This window comes from Athalia rosae, chromosome 2, assembly GCF_917208135.1.
Source record: "Athalia rosae chromosome 2, iyAthRosa1.1, whole genome shotgun sequence".
NCBI lineage: Eukaryota > Metazoa > Arthropoda > Insecta > Hymenoptera > Athaliidae > Athalia > Athalia rosae.
Genome location: NC_064027.1, coordinates 5536656 through 5551971, shown reverse-complemented (window position 1 = coordinate 5551971; position 15316 = coordinate 5536656). Strand labels below are relative to the sequence as shown.

Below are 15316 nucleotides of genomic sequence, written 5' to 3'. Positions count from 1 at the left end.
AACAGTATTTACTGACCTCGTGGTGATCAAGTTGTTGCTGCAGAATTTCACGATCGGCAGATACCAAGAGTTTCTCGGACATGTTGCTGAGCTCGTCTGCAAGCCATCCCAGAGTCTTGCTGCACGAAGCCTCAAACTGCCTTCCTCCTCGAAGATTTCCTTCAACTTCAGCTTTCCTATGATCTAGTTTCTTCTGCAAGTTATTATACAACTTTCCAACAGCCGCGAGTTTGCCTTGAATCTCAGATTTTGATGCTGGATCACTCAAAACTTCGCACAATTGAGCACCAGAGGCTTCTGCATCAGCCAGAAGAGGTCTTTGACCTTCGAGTTGTCGTTCCAAATTCTCGATCTTTCGTAATTGTTCTTCAGGATCTTTGTCAAGTGGAAGATCGTCCAAGTTATCAGAAATTCCTTGCAGAGCATCGCGCAGCCGATTGAGACTTGCGTCAAATTCACGACTGGTGTCAACAGCATCTCCTAGACTTTGTGCACGCTCTTCCAACCTTCCCAACTGATCAGCCCATCTTTGCAAGACGCTGTTGAGTTTTGTATTGATTTTCTGACCATCCGGCGATTGGACATTCACTCTAGCCAGTACGTTCTCGCCGACTTCAGCTAAGTGATCAAGTTGTGGTTGTTGTGTTCTAAATTCTTCGCGAAGGACCTGAACTTGTTGAACTTGACTTGCGACCATTCTAGGATCAGATGAAATTGGTCCTAATGCTCCCAACATTCTTTCTTTGGCGCCCAGCCACGAATTGAGACCTTCATAAGTATCATGGAATTCCTTAATATCCTCCAAGAATTTGATTCTATCCTTGCATCTGTCTGATATAGATTTCCAGCGGCTAGCAACATCTTCTAGTTCATCATTGAGTCTGTCTGTTCCTTCAGCATTATGTTTACGCCTTACAAGATCACGAACCTGAGTCCTTGTGCTATCTAACAGAGATTGTTTCTCGTACATTTCCTCAATGACTAATTTGATCTGCTTAGCAGTTTTATCTGCTTCTTCCTTAGTTGCTGGAATCGTTTCTTTTGGCAACTGGCGCTGAATCTGAATACAGAAAGGATTATTAACCACTTGGTAATACGAACATTCACGAAACCATTTCGAAAAGGAGTTACTAACCTTGTCCAAAAATTGTGACAATGTTTTCAAGTTTTCAAGGTGTTTCCTAAGTTCTTCCTTAAGATTGTCGAGTTCAGTTTGTCTGTCGGTCAATCTAACACCCAGTAGACTGTAACGGTTGTTAATTTCAGAAAGTTGCTGTTGAACAGGGGACAATTCTTCCAAATGGAAGCCATCCTGGCTAGATCGCCTACTGCTGAAGCCACTGCTACCACCTGGAGATACCGGACTTTGAGCCGCATAGGACTTAGTAGGGGATGGTGAGCGACCGTCTTGTGACGTACGACGTACTACAAAAAAAAATATTAAACAAAGTCAAGCATGATGTGCAATGATGTATAGATGTGGTGCGCGAGAGTTAATGATGATTTGAAGCATGAATAAATACTACGGTGAGTAGTAGAGACGATGAAAAGATGATGCTTCCCATCAGACATATGACTTCCATATCGTTTACTTCGTTCATTAAGAGCGAAGTTATGGCGAGTTATTGCTGAATTCACTTACGTGGACTGGTAATATTCGGTCGTTTTGTAGGGCTAGCACTGCCTCGGCGTCTGGTTGGGCTCTCACCACGTTCTTTCAATAGACTATCGTATGAAATCCCGAGGTCATTGACTTTGTCAATGGTAGCTCCGTGATCTCTATATTCTTTCTGGATCGGTTTAAGTTCTTCAGCTTGTTTTTTCAGTTTTTCAAGATTGACTGCAACTGGTTGCAATCTCTGTACTTTATTTTCTGTGTTGGTCAGCCAGTCAATGACTTGATCTCTCAATTTTTCATAAGCAGATAGTTGTTCGGCACGAGATTTACTGAGACGTTGCTTTTCATCGAGAAGACTGTTCAGTTCCTTCCACTGCGATTCTAAAGCCTTGATCTTATCCCTGGTGGGTGCTGCATCGGTTATGTCCTTCTTGGCTACCAAATTCTTTCCATTGCGGATGAGATCTTCGAAATTACCACGTTGATCTTCACGTTTATCAATGATTTGTGCCATTCTACCTTCGTGCTCGGAAACATCCAGTTTCCCGAGTTCTCTTGATTCCAGAATTTCGATCATGTGAGCATACCATGTTTCAAACTTAGATGTCTGTGCATTGAATTCACTGAGGCCCTGAGCGACTTCGTCAAGGAATTCTCCGCGACGAACCGATTTTTCCATGAGTTTCTCAAATCTATTTTGAACATCCTTCAACTTGTTTTCAATACGCTTAGCAACACGTGCATTGCTTGAGTTGACGAGCAACTCCTGGGCACTTGCAGTTATAGCATCAACGCTTGGCCGATGACTATCCAAATCGGATTGAAGAAGACGCTGATCTTTTTGTTGTTCTTCCAACCGTTCTTTCTGTAGACTAGCTGGACGCTGTAGATTTCTGAAAATCAATTATTTTATCATTGTAAACCCTGAGTACAAAGTGATTAGGAGCATCCATTCAAAATTTTCATAAAATCTAAACATACTATGAGGTATTACTCACTTGAATTGACTCTCAGCATTGTTGAGCCAGATCACTAGGCCGTCTAGGGCATCTTGTACGCCTTGGCTTTGTACTAACGCAGTGTCCAATTGCTGACACTTATCGGCTAAAGCATTGGCAAGTTGTTTATATTTGTCTTCCAGCTCTCTTACAGGTTCTTCGAGTTGATTTGCTTCAGCAGGTGTGAGTTGGCCATCGAGAGATCTCAGCAATGCAATCAGGCTAGATTTTGTGTTATCTATCAAACGTTCATTTGCCAGGAATTCGTTATTCAATGCCTTTGCCTTGCTAAGTTGATCTTCAACTAGCTTAGGCTCAGCTGCCACAGGTTCTATGAGTACCTGGTGTATCTTGGGCTCAACTTCTCTCAACCATATTCTCGCCTTCTCGAGCGAATCTCGATAATCACGTTGGCGTCCTCCAACTCCAGAAAGTCTATCCGAAAGCGCATTAGCACGTGAAAGCAAATCTTTGTATTGTGCGGTTACAATGGAAACTTCGCTTCTTACAGGTGAATTTTGACTGGCGATGGGTTCTTTATGTGGCAAACGCTGTGGTAAGCTAGTTCGGAAATCATTTAGAATTTGTAAATATTCTTTGCTTTCATCTACGAATTTCTGTGCAGCCATTGTGATAAATCGCAGATCTGCTTGATGAGCGATAACATCGCTAACGAATTCTCGGGTTTGATCAGTACTACTGTTCAACTTATTCAGATTGGAAAGTGATCGTTCTTTATCTTCTAATGTACGGCGTGCCTTGTCTAGCCAAGCGGAGAAGTTTGATATCTCATTTCTAAAAAATGAATAAAAATTAACAAATAACTTCAGATTGATCCTTGAAGACTCTTGTGTTTGAAGCAAGAATTTATAATATCAATTTACTTGAATTTGCTGAGTTCATCATTGGCTCCAGTAAGACGGCGTAGAAGCCTCTCTGTTCTGTCAACTGCTCTATCAAATCTGGTCTTCAAAGCTCGACCGCTCTTTTCTAGGGTAGCAACTTCATCGCTCGATAGAACATCACTTCCAGTAAGGACGACCTGCCTCACTTGGTCCAAACAAGACGATACAGGGCGACTGTGAGATTCCAAGTCTTCTTTCACTTGCTGAAAAATCCAACAAATTATTATACCGGGGGTGCGAATTAATTGAGGTTCCAAGTGAGTGATCATTAATAGAATTTGGATCTCACCCTCATAACATTGATTTGATTTCTTAAATCTTCAATGTCTTCTTTGACCACATCTTGATTGGCCAGTTTGTCTTCAACTTCGGATATCCATTGCAACAATTTTGTCAATGTCTCATCGCAGAGTTTGTATTTTTCTTCAACCGCTTGCTACAATAATTTGTTAATTAGGTTCAAGAATTATGATAATTATTAAAAAAAACTTGCACTTACAAATCAGACTTAACAAACACAGAGAAAAAATAGAATAAAATTAACACCATCTCACCAATGGTGTCATTTTGATATTATAAAACACGGTATTTAAGGTAATAAAATAACGAAGAATAGACACGACATTTATGAATAAAAAAAAGCTTAGGGCAAACTCACACATGCAAGCACGAACACACAAAACAATGCACACGGTAGATATTTGTGACATAAAATAAATACAATAGTGAAAATAGCTTTAATTTATCTGCAAGGATTGCATATTGATTTGTACTGTTTGTCATATGCAATAATAAGCAAAATAAATAGCACAGGCCTTATACTGCTGGCAATAATTTCTTCAAGCAAATAAATTAAAACGCACAATAATGAATGTGTGACAATGAAGGAATTGTTTGTATATTGTGATATGTACTTGAGGTATAAAAAAATAGTTGAAAAATGGTACTAGAAAAAAAAGAAATAATATCGCCTGAAAAAAGGAAAAGATTACAAATACTTCTATGAAAATAATAATTATTCACGAAGTACAAAAATTATTTTAAGGCATTAAACAATAGGTAAGATAAAATTTGATGAACAATGTTAAGGACTCTTAATAACAAACACAAAATTATTGATTTTAGAAATGTAGATGATAAATTCAGTGAATTTTCAGCATGCACAAGAAAGGATGAAAACGTTCAAAGATTACACATATGATTCATCATTTCCAATGAGATGGCTTTTTCTTTGGGTTGGGAGCGAATTATTCTTCAGTGATACGTTTAATCCTCAACATTGTAGATCAAATATTCAGGAACTTACGTTAACTTCATCTTATTGACCCATGATGACATTTTCAATAGATTGAAAATAATGAATGACTTATGTATGTAGGAATTGAAAGTCATTGTGAGACAGTAAGATGAAGAGTAAAATAATATAATTGTAAAATCTAAATAATCAAAATTTGAATTAGCTTTGCTGATGCGATAAAAACGATTGTGGATTAATGACTTTTAATCAAAGCGATGTTGAAAGATTTGTTATGATGTGTGCGATGCGTCTCATGGCTGTCGACGTGCCAGCAACACTACGGTCAGAGCACAACACGGTTGTTAGTGTCAGGTGGGAGTAGTTGGTCTTTTACTAGCCCCATGTTAAATGATAACAAGCACGGGGGTGTGGGTGACGTGTAACATGGGCACACTGTAAAAATGAGACAAAACATGGTAAGCGGGTTTTTGTAGTCAATTCTGATGAGGGATAATAAATGCACAATACGAACATCACTTTTATGCTATGTAGCCTAGAAAATACTACACAGATGAACGTAAGATCGACTAAATTAAAGAATGCTGGTTGATGAGAATTGAACAAAAAAAATTTTAACCATTCCCTGGCAGCCAATTTCTAATTCAAGGTCCATGCAGGACCATGCCACCAAGCTCCGCTAATATCTTCCAAATGATATTGATAATCTTTATTTTTGATCGTCGTTCTTAGACGTGAACATAAAAATTCTGAAGCTGAATGCAATAATCCGTAACCTTCTACCAAGCTATCATTAATTTATTATTTAAATGAAATTTGACTTACCCTTGCTTCAGCGGCGAGAATGTAGCCCCGTTCCATTGCTTTGACCAAATCTAGACTCTTGCCCTCAGGACCTTCGATAAACCTGCCTGCTATTGGATCTATCCTGTCTAAACTTATAGCCTCTAGAAGACTCGTTATACTACCAGATTCAGGATCTTTAATTACAGTTGTTGATGGATCAACTAAGCCTGACTCTACAGCCTCTATCAATGTCAAACGCTTACGATCTAATACAGAAGTTATGACGAACGGATCGTAAAAACCACCAGTCGTAGGATTATAAAGGCCAAATTGTAGTGCTTCAATAAATGATAATCCTTGTTTGGGGGTGGCCAGCAGGCGAATTTCAACTGCTTTTGGCAAGGTGTGAAGCTTAGACGTAACTGTATCCAGCACATTGCTCTTTTCACTGTCCATAATTCCCTTACGGAACGCTTCAGGTAATTTGATCAATTTCTTTTTCTGCAAGTCCTTAATTAGAGCTGAATCAGGATCTATGATGCCGAGAGTCACAGCTTCTTTTAGCGTCAATATTTCGTTGGATTTAGGGTCTCTCATCTTTCCAGTTTCGAGGACTAAGTAGCCTTTTTCTACTGCAGTTTCAAAGGTAAGGGGCTCGCTGAAAAAGACTATCGTCTCTTCAAACCTGACGCATTGAGAAGGAACTTTACCAGTTTGGGGCTCAAATATAACTTTCTTTGAAGAGTCAATCAATCCATCTGTAATTGCTATGCTCACACTAACAAATCGTCCAGTTCTGGGATCTTTCACGACAGAAGTTTCTGGATCGAGTAGTTCGTACCTGATCGCCTCTTCTAATGTACATTCTCTAACACCTTTATCTTTTAGTGAACTCTTCTGCATCTCTAGAGATGTTCTTCGTTCCGGCTGGCGAATCAATGGCTTATCGAGGGTTACCAGCAAGCCGCGTTCTAGTGCAACATCAATATTATAAGCCCGTTTTGTTTTAGGATCAAGTACTCTTCCTTTGGGTACATCAATAGTACCATCTTCAATTCCGACCTGCAGAGATTTGATTTGTCCGGTTGTAGCATCTTTGAGGGCTGTTGTGTCAGGGTCTATTAGACCAGTTGCAAGAGCCTGAGATATCTCGTGGAATTCATTATTCACCGGGTCAACGAATTTGCCACTATCGCCTCGATAAAGCCCACATTTGACAGCTTCTTCGACCGTGAGCGGTTTTTTATAAGGCACAACGAAGCCTCTTTTGCGTGCCTCTTGTAGATTCATAACTTTACCAATTTCAGGAACATTATAGGTACCACGAACTGCGTCGATAAGGCCATCGGTAATTGCACTAGCTAAAGGTACATATTTATTGGTTTTTGTGCTTTTTACAACAGAAACTAAAGGATTAATAAACTCTTCTTGGCAGGCTTCAGCTAGAGTAAGTTTTCTAGCGCTGGATGGATGTATAAATCGACCCGTTGGAATGTCATACATGCCCATTAAAATTGCTTCATAGAAACCAAAACCTGTGCTTTCAATATCGACAATCAGACCAATTTGTAGTGCATCAGACAATGAAATGGAACAATTTGCTCCAGGTTCCCGGAAGACGCCAGATCTCCTGTCAATTACTCCAGCTCGGCAGGTTTCTGCAAGTGATAACAGACGTTCTGCCCGTTTATCCCAATAACATGCTAAAGTGGGACTAATAACGCACTTTCGCATAGCTTCATGTAAAGTAATAGCTCTTCCAGTGCTGGGATCAGTGATTTTCCTCGTTTTGTCATCATACAGTCCCTGGTGGATTGCCCGTTGTAGCGAGACCGCTGCTTTATTATCAAGAAGTAATCCGGCTTCATAAGCTTCTTTCAAAGATATTTCTAAGTTGTCTCTTGTAAAATCTTTAACACGCCCAGTGATTTTGTTGATATAACCCCGTTGTATAGCTTCGATGAGAGTTATTTTTTTCAAGAATCCAGAATGTGCTTCTTTTACCATTACGGATTCGGCATCGATCAAGTCTTGTTGAAGCGCTTGAATTAAAGTCAAATGGACACCAGTTTGTGGATCTAAGAAAGTACCATTTTCACCATCCAAAATTCCTTTAGAGATAGCTTCACTGAGACTGATGGGTCTACGAGCCTCAACTAATAAACCTCTTTCAAATGCTTCTTGAAAATCTATTCTCTGTCCTTTATCATTCGTGACAGTTCCGGTTGCGGGATCTACTATAAGCTGTTCGATAGCCTTATTAAAGGTAATTGCATATCCGCTTGGATCTCGAACAATAGCTGAGGTAGGATCGATGACACCTTTTTTAATGGCTTGATCTGTACGAAGTTTTTCATGAGATTCGATGCTACTGAATTTACCGGTCTTAGGATCGTAAAAGCCTTTGAAAACAGCTTCAGGAAGAGATATCTTCCGCTTTGCAGGCACTATTAAGCCTCTGTCTAAGGCATCTGTGAGTGTCAGAGATATACCAGTTACAGGATCTAAAGCAGTCCCACTTCTCGGATCTATAAGACCATGCTTGATGGCATCGGCGAGTGAAATTATATTCCCAGTTCTTGGATCTTTAACTGAGGAACTGTCGCGACTGATTAGCCCCTTGGCAATCGCGTCTTCTAATGTGACCTTATCGCCATCAATGATGAATATTCCCATCTTTGGATCATAACATTGATGCGCCAAGGCTTCTTGCAAGGTCCATGGTTTAATTGTAGATAGAATATAGCCTTTTTCAAAAGCAATATCCAACGTCATGGAATGTGGGTGAAGTAACACACCTTTTTCTAAGTCAACAAGATTATTTCTCTGAGCATCGTGCAGGGAAATTACGCTATCGTTTCTATCATCTTTAATTTTGATTGTCCTTCCATCCACGTAACCAATTGCCAACGCTTGTCGCACTGTTAATTCTTCACCTGTCATAGGGTTTAGTACAAGACTAGTCTTTGGAGAATAATATTCTTGCACAATTACATCAATCAATGTAGGTACAAATGGTGTGGTTATAATAAGACCTTTGTTCAGTGCTATATCAAGGGGCAATAGTTCACCAGCTTGAGTATCCCGCAGACGACCGGTTGTTGAATTGATAAGTTTGACGGTGAGCGCATCATCCAGAGAAATGAAAGAACTTGTTGCTGTATCTTGACATTCCGTAATAAATGCATCTACTATTCCCCGGCGAACACCTTCTTCGATGTCGATTTGTTGCTTAGTTAAAGGATCTCTAATGCTACCAGTTTGCGGATCGTACATTCCTTTGTGTATTACTGCCTCTAAAGAGATTGGCTTGCGAAGCCCAGGAACAACGAATCCTTTTAGAAAAGCCACTTTAATATCGATTTCCGTTCTTGTATCAACATTTACAATTACTCCTCGATTCAAATCAACGATACCAGTCTCTACAGCTTCACCAAACGGTAATATCTCGTCGGTGGTAGGATTTCGAATACTAATAGAGTTCGCATCAATTAATCCACTTTCTACCGCAGCAGCTAGCGTTAGAGGTTCACCTGTCCTTGGGTCGCGAAGCCCTCCACTACTTGTATCACATACGCCAGCTTCGATCGCTTCTTGTAAAGTCAAAGAAAGCGGTTCCTCCTCCACTACATGCTCTGTTTCTACGATCCAACCAAGTTTGATTGCTTCAAAGAATGGAACTTTTTTGCCTGATTTCGGATCAACCATATTGCCCAAATTCCTGTCCACAAGTGGTCGATCAATTGCTTCTCTGAGTGTGACATATTTTTCAGTCCTGCTGGATAAGTCTTTGACCCACACGTTATCTGGATCGAATACTTGGAGATCGAGAACAAATTCATTGAAGCAAATAATGTCTCCTGTTTCAGGGTCTAGGAATTTATCTGTATTGAGATCGTATGCTCCTTGTTCAGCCAAAAACTGTGGAGTAAGTTCTCTAGAAACAATAACTTTAAACTTGGACCGTACTGCAACTTGTCTGATCAATGTTTCACTGATTATTTCAATACTTTCGCTTAGTTCTATTCGCCGTTGTTCCAAGGCTTCTTGAAGGGTATATGGAAGTTCTTGGTCTCCAATAATGATTCTAGTCACTCTGGGATCGATCTGATTATTTTGAAGAGCTGAGCCAAGCGAAATTTCAACTACAGGCTGTTCACGCTCTGGCGATGTCCTTGTTATTTCTATTCTCTGATGTGAAACTTTGGTTTCATGTCTGCTATCACTGCTCTGATCCTGAATCTTTGTAGGTGAAGCACTAGCACGAGGGTATTTTTCTTCAGATGGACTAGTCTCTTTTGTTGGAGATACTGATGGTCTCTTTTCATCAGTGTTGCGATTTTTGATGGCATCTACGACAGCTTTTCCAGCAAGAACAGGTGCGGCAACGATTGCAAGAAGACCTAATTTAGCTGCTTCTGTTACTGAAATGGAACTGCCATCTTTATCTTTCAGCTTTCCAGTTTTTGAATCAAGAAGACCTCTTTCCACAGCCTCTTTTGTTGTGACAGATTCCGCTGTTTTCACATCATAAACTACAGAATCGGGTTCAATCAGCCCTACTTCAATAGCTTCTGAGAAATTATAAGATTTCTCTGTAGTTGGATCTTTAAATTTGCCAGTCTCTTCGTCATAAATTGTTTCAACCGCCTCCAATACAGTTAAAGTAGAGTTTGCTGATTTCTTAGGAGTATCTGGTGCATCGCTCGTTGAAGATGTATCCAAGATTCCAACTTCTATCGCTTTAGCTATTGGCATGACGGTACCAGTCCCCGGATCTGTGTAGGTACCAGCGTTCATGTCAACCAGTCCTCTGGCAACTGCATCACTGAAGGTCATTTTTATGTCTCTTGTCGTAAATTGTTCCTTTGTTTCAGATTCATCCCTCACAATACCTCTTTGTTTCGCTTGTTCCATAGGAATAATTTCTCCAGTATTTATATCTTGAATTTCAGTTGCACTCAAAAGTATGTACCCTGATAAAAGTTCTATGGTTTTAGTAGTTATAGTATGGTAGGAAGTAATAGTTTCAGTGACAGCAGTAATCGTAGATTCACCAGCCACCTGTGGTTTGATAACGAGTAAACCAGATTCAACAGCTTCTGAAATTGGAATGGGTGTACCAGTTGTAGGATGCATGAATACACCTTTATCTCTGTCTATCAACCCTGATTCTAAGGCTTTGGCTAGATCTATGCTGTCAGGTGCTGCTGGATACGGAAGTGCCATTATGAAATTGTGCTTTATAGCTTCTTCTACTGGAACAACTTTGCCTGTGATAGGATGTCTGATCTCTTTAGTATCTGGATTAACGAGGCCACGTTTCAGCGCTACAGGGAACGTCATTCCAGCTGGTGGCATCTGCGTCGGGCCAGTCGCTTCTTGAACTTCGAATAATTTACATTCAACCGCTTTCACAAGATTTATGTTGCCATCTTTTATTTTAACAAGTGATTTATCAGCGTCAACGATATCTTTAGCAATGGCTGTTTCCAGGGTCATTTTGTGTCCATCTATATCAGTGAGCTTTGAGAAAGGATCTACTATTTCGCATACGATTGCTTCGTGCAAAGTGAGATGTGCCCCAGTTTCTGGATGAATGACTTTACCTTCTGCAGGGTCAAGCAGACCTTGTTCATATAACTTGGGTAGCGAAAGACTTCTTGCCAATGGGACTAATACGTTTGCATTTTCTGGATCCAATATCCCACGTTCTAAAGCTTGTTTTATGGTAAGAATATCCCCTCTTTGAGGATCTATAATTTTACCACTGTTGGGTATGATTCTGTTTGAGTCAAGGGCTTCAGTTAGCGTGATTGGCTCACCGCTTTCACCAGCAAGTGCGAGTGTTTTCTCTAAAATTTCGGCCGTTTTTACGTCGATAAGGCCACTTTTCACTGCATCCTTTGGCCTCACTATCTTCTTTCGCATTTTTTGTAAAACGATCGGTCTGGCTTCACGTTCAGGACTTTGGGACAGAGATCTTGCCTTACCAATGGTAACTTTGTATTTGGGCTCAGTAGTAACCCGTTCTCGTGTTTTTTCTCCTAATGATGGTCTCGTGTCATCAGCATCATCCAATGAAATGCTAGTGGTATCCAAGATCTTGACCTTCACCTTGGAATCAGGAACAGCTGATAATTTGTGTAATTCTTCCGGTGTAACAATTCCCTTTTCAATTGCTTCATTAACAGGAATTTCTTTCCCAGTTTGTGGATCTGTTACAACGACAGTAGTGGTGACAATTTCAGTTCTACTGACAACTTTATCAGGGGATACAAGACCGCGCTCAATAGCAACTTCACGGGGAATTCTTTCACCTGTCTGTGGATCGTCGACCATAGCTTTTTTAACAGCTTCGACAGCTGCTGCTGCAGCCACAAGAGGTGCTCCCAGAACTGCTACAACACCGAATTTAGCTGCATCGGCGATTGATATACTCCGGCCAGTTTCATCCTTGTACACACCTGTGTGCGGGTCAACAATACCCATTCCAATCGCCTCCTTGATTCCGATTTCTTTTCCTGTTTTTGGATGTTTCACTACTATCGCTTCAGGCTGTAATGAGCCTTCTGTAATAGCACCTAAAAGTGTAGTGGACTTTCCTGTTTCTGTAAATATTACTAATGCTGTTGCCGGATCATAAATAATTCCCTGTGCGACTTGCAAAGGTTCTAGCGTGGATAATTCCTCAGTGCTTCTTATTTCTGTGGTATTAGATGGATCATCGAGCTGGGACACAACTACTTTATCTGGCCCTCCGGAAACTTTAGTGATTTGGAATAATCGTTGAGTTGTAACATCGATGTCCATTGATCTCTGTTCAAGAATAACCAAACCTTTGGTGATGGCTTCCTTCATCGGAATTTTCGTTGGATGAGTATAATGGCCAGTAGAGTCTAGAATATTTTTCTCAAGACTCCTTAGTAGAGATATTTTTCTACCATTGTTTGGGTCAATTACAACTCCTGAATTTGGACTAATGATTTGGAGCTTCACACACTCTTCGAAAGAAACGAGTCTATCTGTACCTGGAATTATGAAAAGACCGGTGATCGGATCAAAGAGTTTTTGGTCAATTGCCTCAGACAGCATCCAGCCATCAGTTGGTAATTCGAATACTCTCTTTTCAGTCGATGCTCGCTCATTTTCGATAAATTCCATAGAATGCGTTTTAACAGTAGACTGTACGGCAGATGGAACCTCGTCAACATCCATAGATTCAAGACGTGCAGTTCGTGGATGGGATTGTGCAGAAGCGAGTATTTCCTCTTCCCTGCTGGGCTTTCTTTCGCCCTTAGCAGGAGACAGTGATCTTTTCCTGGTAGTGGTGGTAATACTGGTGGCTGTTGAACTTTTTACCTTTGTCGGTGAAGGAGATCTGCTCTTAGCTGATGAAGGAGACCAATCCTTTACAGGTGGCGGCGACTTATCTTTAGAGGACCACTCTGCTGATGCCACAGAAGTCGTTGCACTTGATGTAATAGTGACGCTACTAGTGCTGGAGCTAATTGGTAAAGGAGTAATTGACTTTGTAGCAATTGAAATTTTTGTTGGAGATGGCGATCTCTCTTTTGGGGGAGGTCGAATTTCTCTGGTTATAATTGTTGTAGTGGTTCCAGTAGCCTTGGTAGGTGACACACCCCTTGGAGGCCTTACAGGTGTATTTACATTAGCAGTAATAGTAGTCTCAAATGTCATTTGTTTAGCAGGAAAATCTCTGGTCCTTTTTGGAGAAGATTTTACCTTTTCGTCTAAATTTGGCTGACTCACAAGGCCCTCCTTAATGGCTTCTTGAATCGTGATTATCTTACCATCATCAGGGTCCTTAAATTCTCCTGTTTGCTCATTCAAGAAACCTTTGCGTAACGCTTCGCCGTATGTAATTTTATAATCTCTAGTTATGGTTTCACCAGTTTCTGTGACAGTTACATATCGCTTCACAGTCTTTGTAACAGTTTGGGTTGTGACGGTAATGTTCAGCAAACTGGCCAGCAGAGCTGCGCCATCAGGAGTGATAAGGCCACGTTTGATTGCTTCTTCTAAAGGCACTGGTTTTCTGCTTTTAGGATCTAATAACTGACCCGTTTTTGGATCTAGCAGCCCGGTTAATACTGCCTCTAGAACACTAATTTCTTTTCCTTTATCCATAACTCCTATTCCACGATTCAACATTTCTAAAACTTCAGGTCGAACGTGGCCTTGGTTCATAGCGTCTTCTAATGATACTGTCTTTCCACTCTTCAAGTCCATGACAAAGGACCCTCCAGCTTTTGGACTGATCAGTCCTTTGAGCAGAGCCATATTTAAGCTGATGAATTCTTGAGAAACGGGATCCTTAAATCCATCGATATCAAATATCGATTTTTGTGCTACAGAAGTAATCAGACCTCTATCGACAGCTTCTGGAATGGTTGATTCTTCGCCCGTTGAACTATCTTTGAATTTACCTTCCGGCAAAACAATTCCTCTAGCCAAAGCATCAGCTAACGTTAGCAAATCATTTTCTTTAGTGTCTGATACGGACTTGATTAGATCTGCATCCAAAACACCGCGTGACAGAGCTTCTAATATACCCAATTTAGTTTGATGTGCTGGACTTGCAATTTTTCCTTTATCATCGATAATGTCTAAATCGCAGCAATCTTTCAGAGTCATAGGTTTAATAATTAGTTGTCTTCGTCGGGCTTCTTTTAAAGGAAGTTTCTCTAGAGAAATGCCATGCATATACTTTCCTAGTTTAGGATTCAAAATACCCTGTGCAATAGCTTCAGATACAGTCACTTTGGTGTCGTTCTTAGTATCCACGATTTCTTTGACGTCTGGATCGATCAAACCTCTTTCAATGGCCTCATCTAATGAGAATATTTCTCCTGTGTTTCTGTCAATAATTTGACCAGTTCTTTCATCCACCAAGCCTTGTGAAATCGCATCAGACAATGCCAGTGCACCTCTTTTTATCTTGACTGTGGTGTCAATTCTGATTAGATAACCCCGCGAGTATGCTTCTTCAATAGAAATTCGTTCGCCACTTAACGTTATAAACTGACCAGTTTCTGGATCTAACAAACCCTGTTTCATCGCATCAGCAACGCTAACTCCTGTAGTAGCAACATATGTTACCTTAACTCTGTCGTCGCCTCTTTCTGCATCAAAAAGTTCCCTCTGAATGACTTCGAGGAGAGAAACCTGTCGACCATCTTCGGTAACACCGCATGGGCCAAGTAGCCTGTTCGCGAGGTTAGCATCAATGATATTACTACGAGCAGCCTCATCGATAGGCACACTAGTCTTGCCATCGGGGGATGTAGCTATTCTACCAGTCCTAACGTCAAGTATTCTGAGACTTATCGCATCCCCTACTGTGAGAACCTCACCGGTAGCAGGGTGTATTATACCTCTAGCTTCAATTATATTATCAGTACCAATACCCTCTTCTGCCCTATGTATTCTTTTAAGACTCCTAATTTCGCTAAATTGCATACTACTCCCGGACCACTGAGATTTCGGACTGTCAGTCTCAGAGGTTTTCGTCGCGTCTCCATTAGTTGTAAAGCTATGATGGCCGTGTGGCCGTTTAAGGGGTGAAGTTTCCCTAGCGGATTTGAGCTGGATTTCGTTCGATGAGGTAGTTGCGGTTGACTCATGATGCTCCGATGTATATCTGCGTCGTATTAAAATAAAATTGTCCATAGTAAAAATGAAAAAAAAAAGAAGGTTTTTGCATTAGAACTAAAATTGCAAAATAAAAACT

The 15316-nt window shown here is 40.6% G+C and overlaps 1 protein-coding gene across 1 annotated transcript in view; it reads right to left on the bottom strand.

Moving 5' to 3' along the window:
• Positions 1-15316, bottom strand: part of LOC105684555 (microtubule-actin cross-linking factor 1) — a 144592-nt gene that overhangs the window by 22856 nt on the left and 106420 nt on the right. The window contains exons 16-22 of the mRNA XM_048650672.1: positions 5602-15226; positions 3811-3957; positions 3501-3724; positions 2617-3411; positions 1643-2511; positions 1136-1425; positions 17-1060 (exon numbers count right to left, since the gene is read on the bottom strand). Coding sequence (XP_048506629.1) covers positions 17-1060; positions 1136-1425; positions 1643-2511; positions 2617-3411; positions 3501-3724; positions 3811-3957; positions 5602-15226 — 12994 coding nt within the window. The remainder of the gene's footprint in view (positions 1-16; positions 1061-1135; positions 1426-1642; positions 2512-2616; positions 3412-3500; positions 3725-3810; positions 3958-5601; positions 15227-15316) is intronic.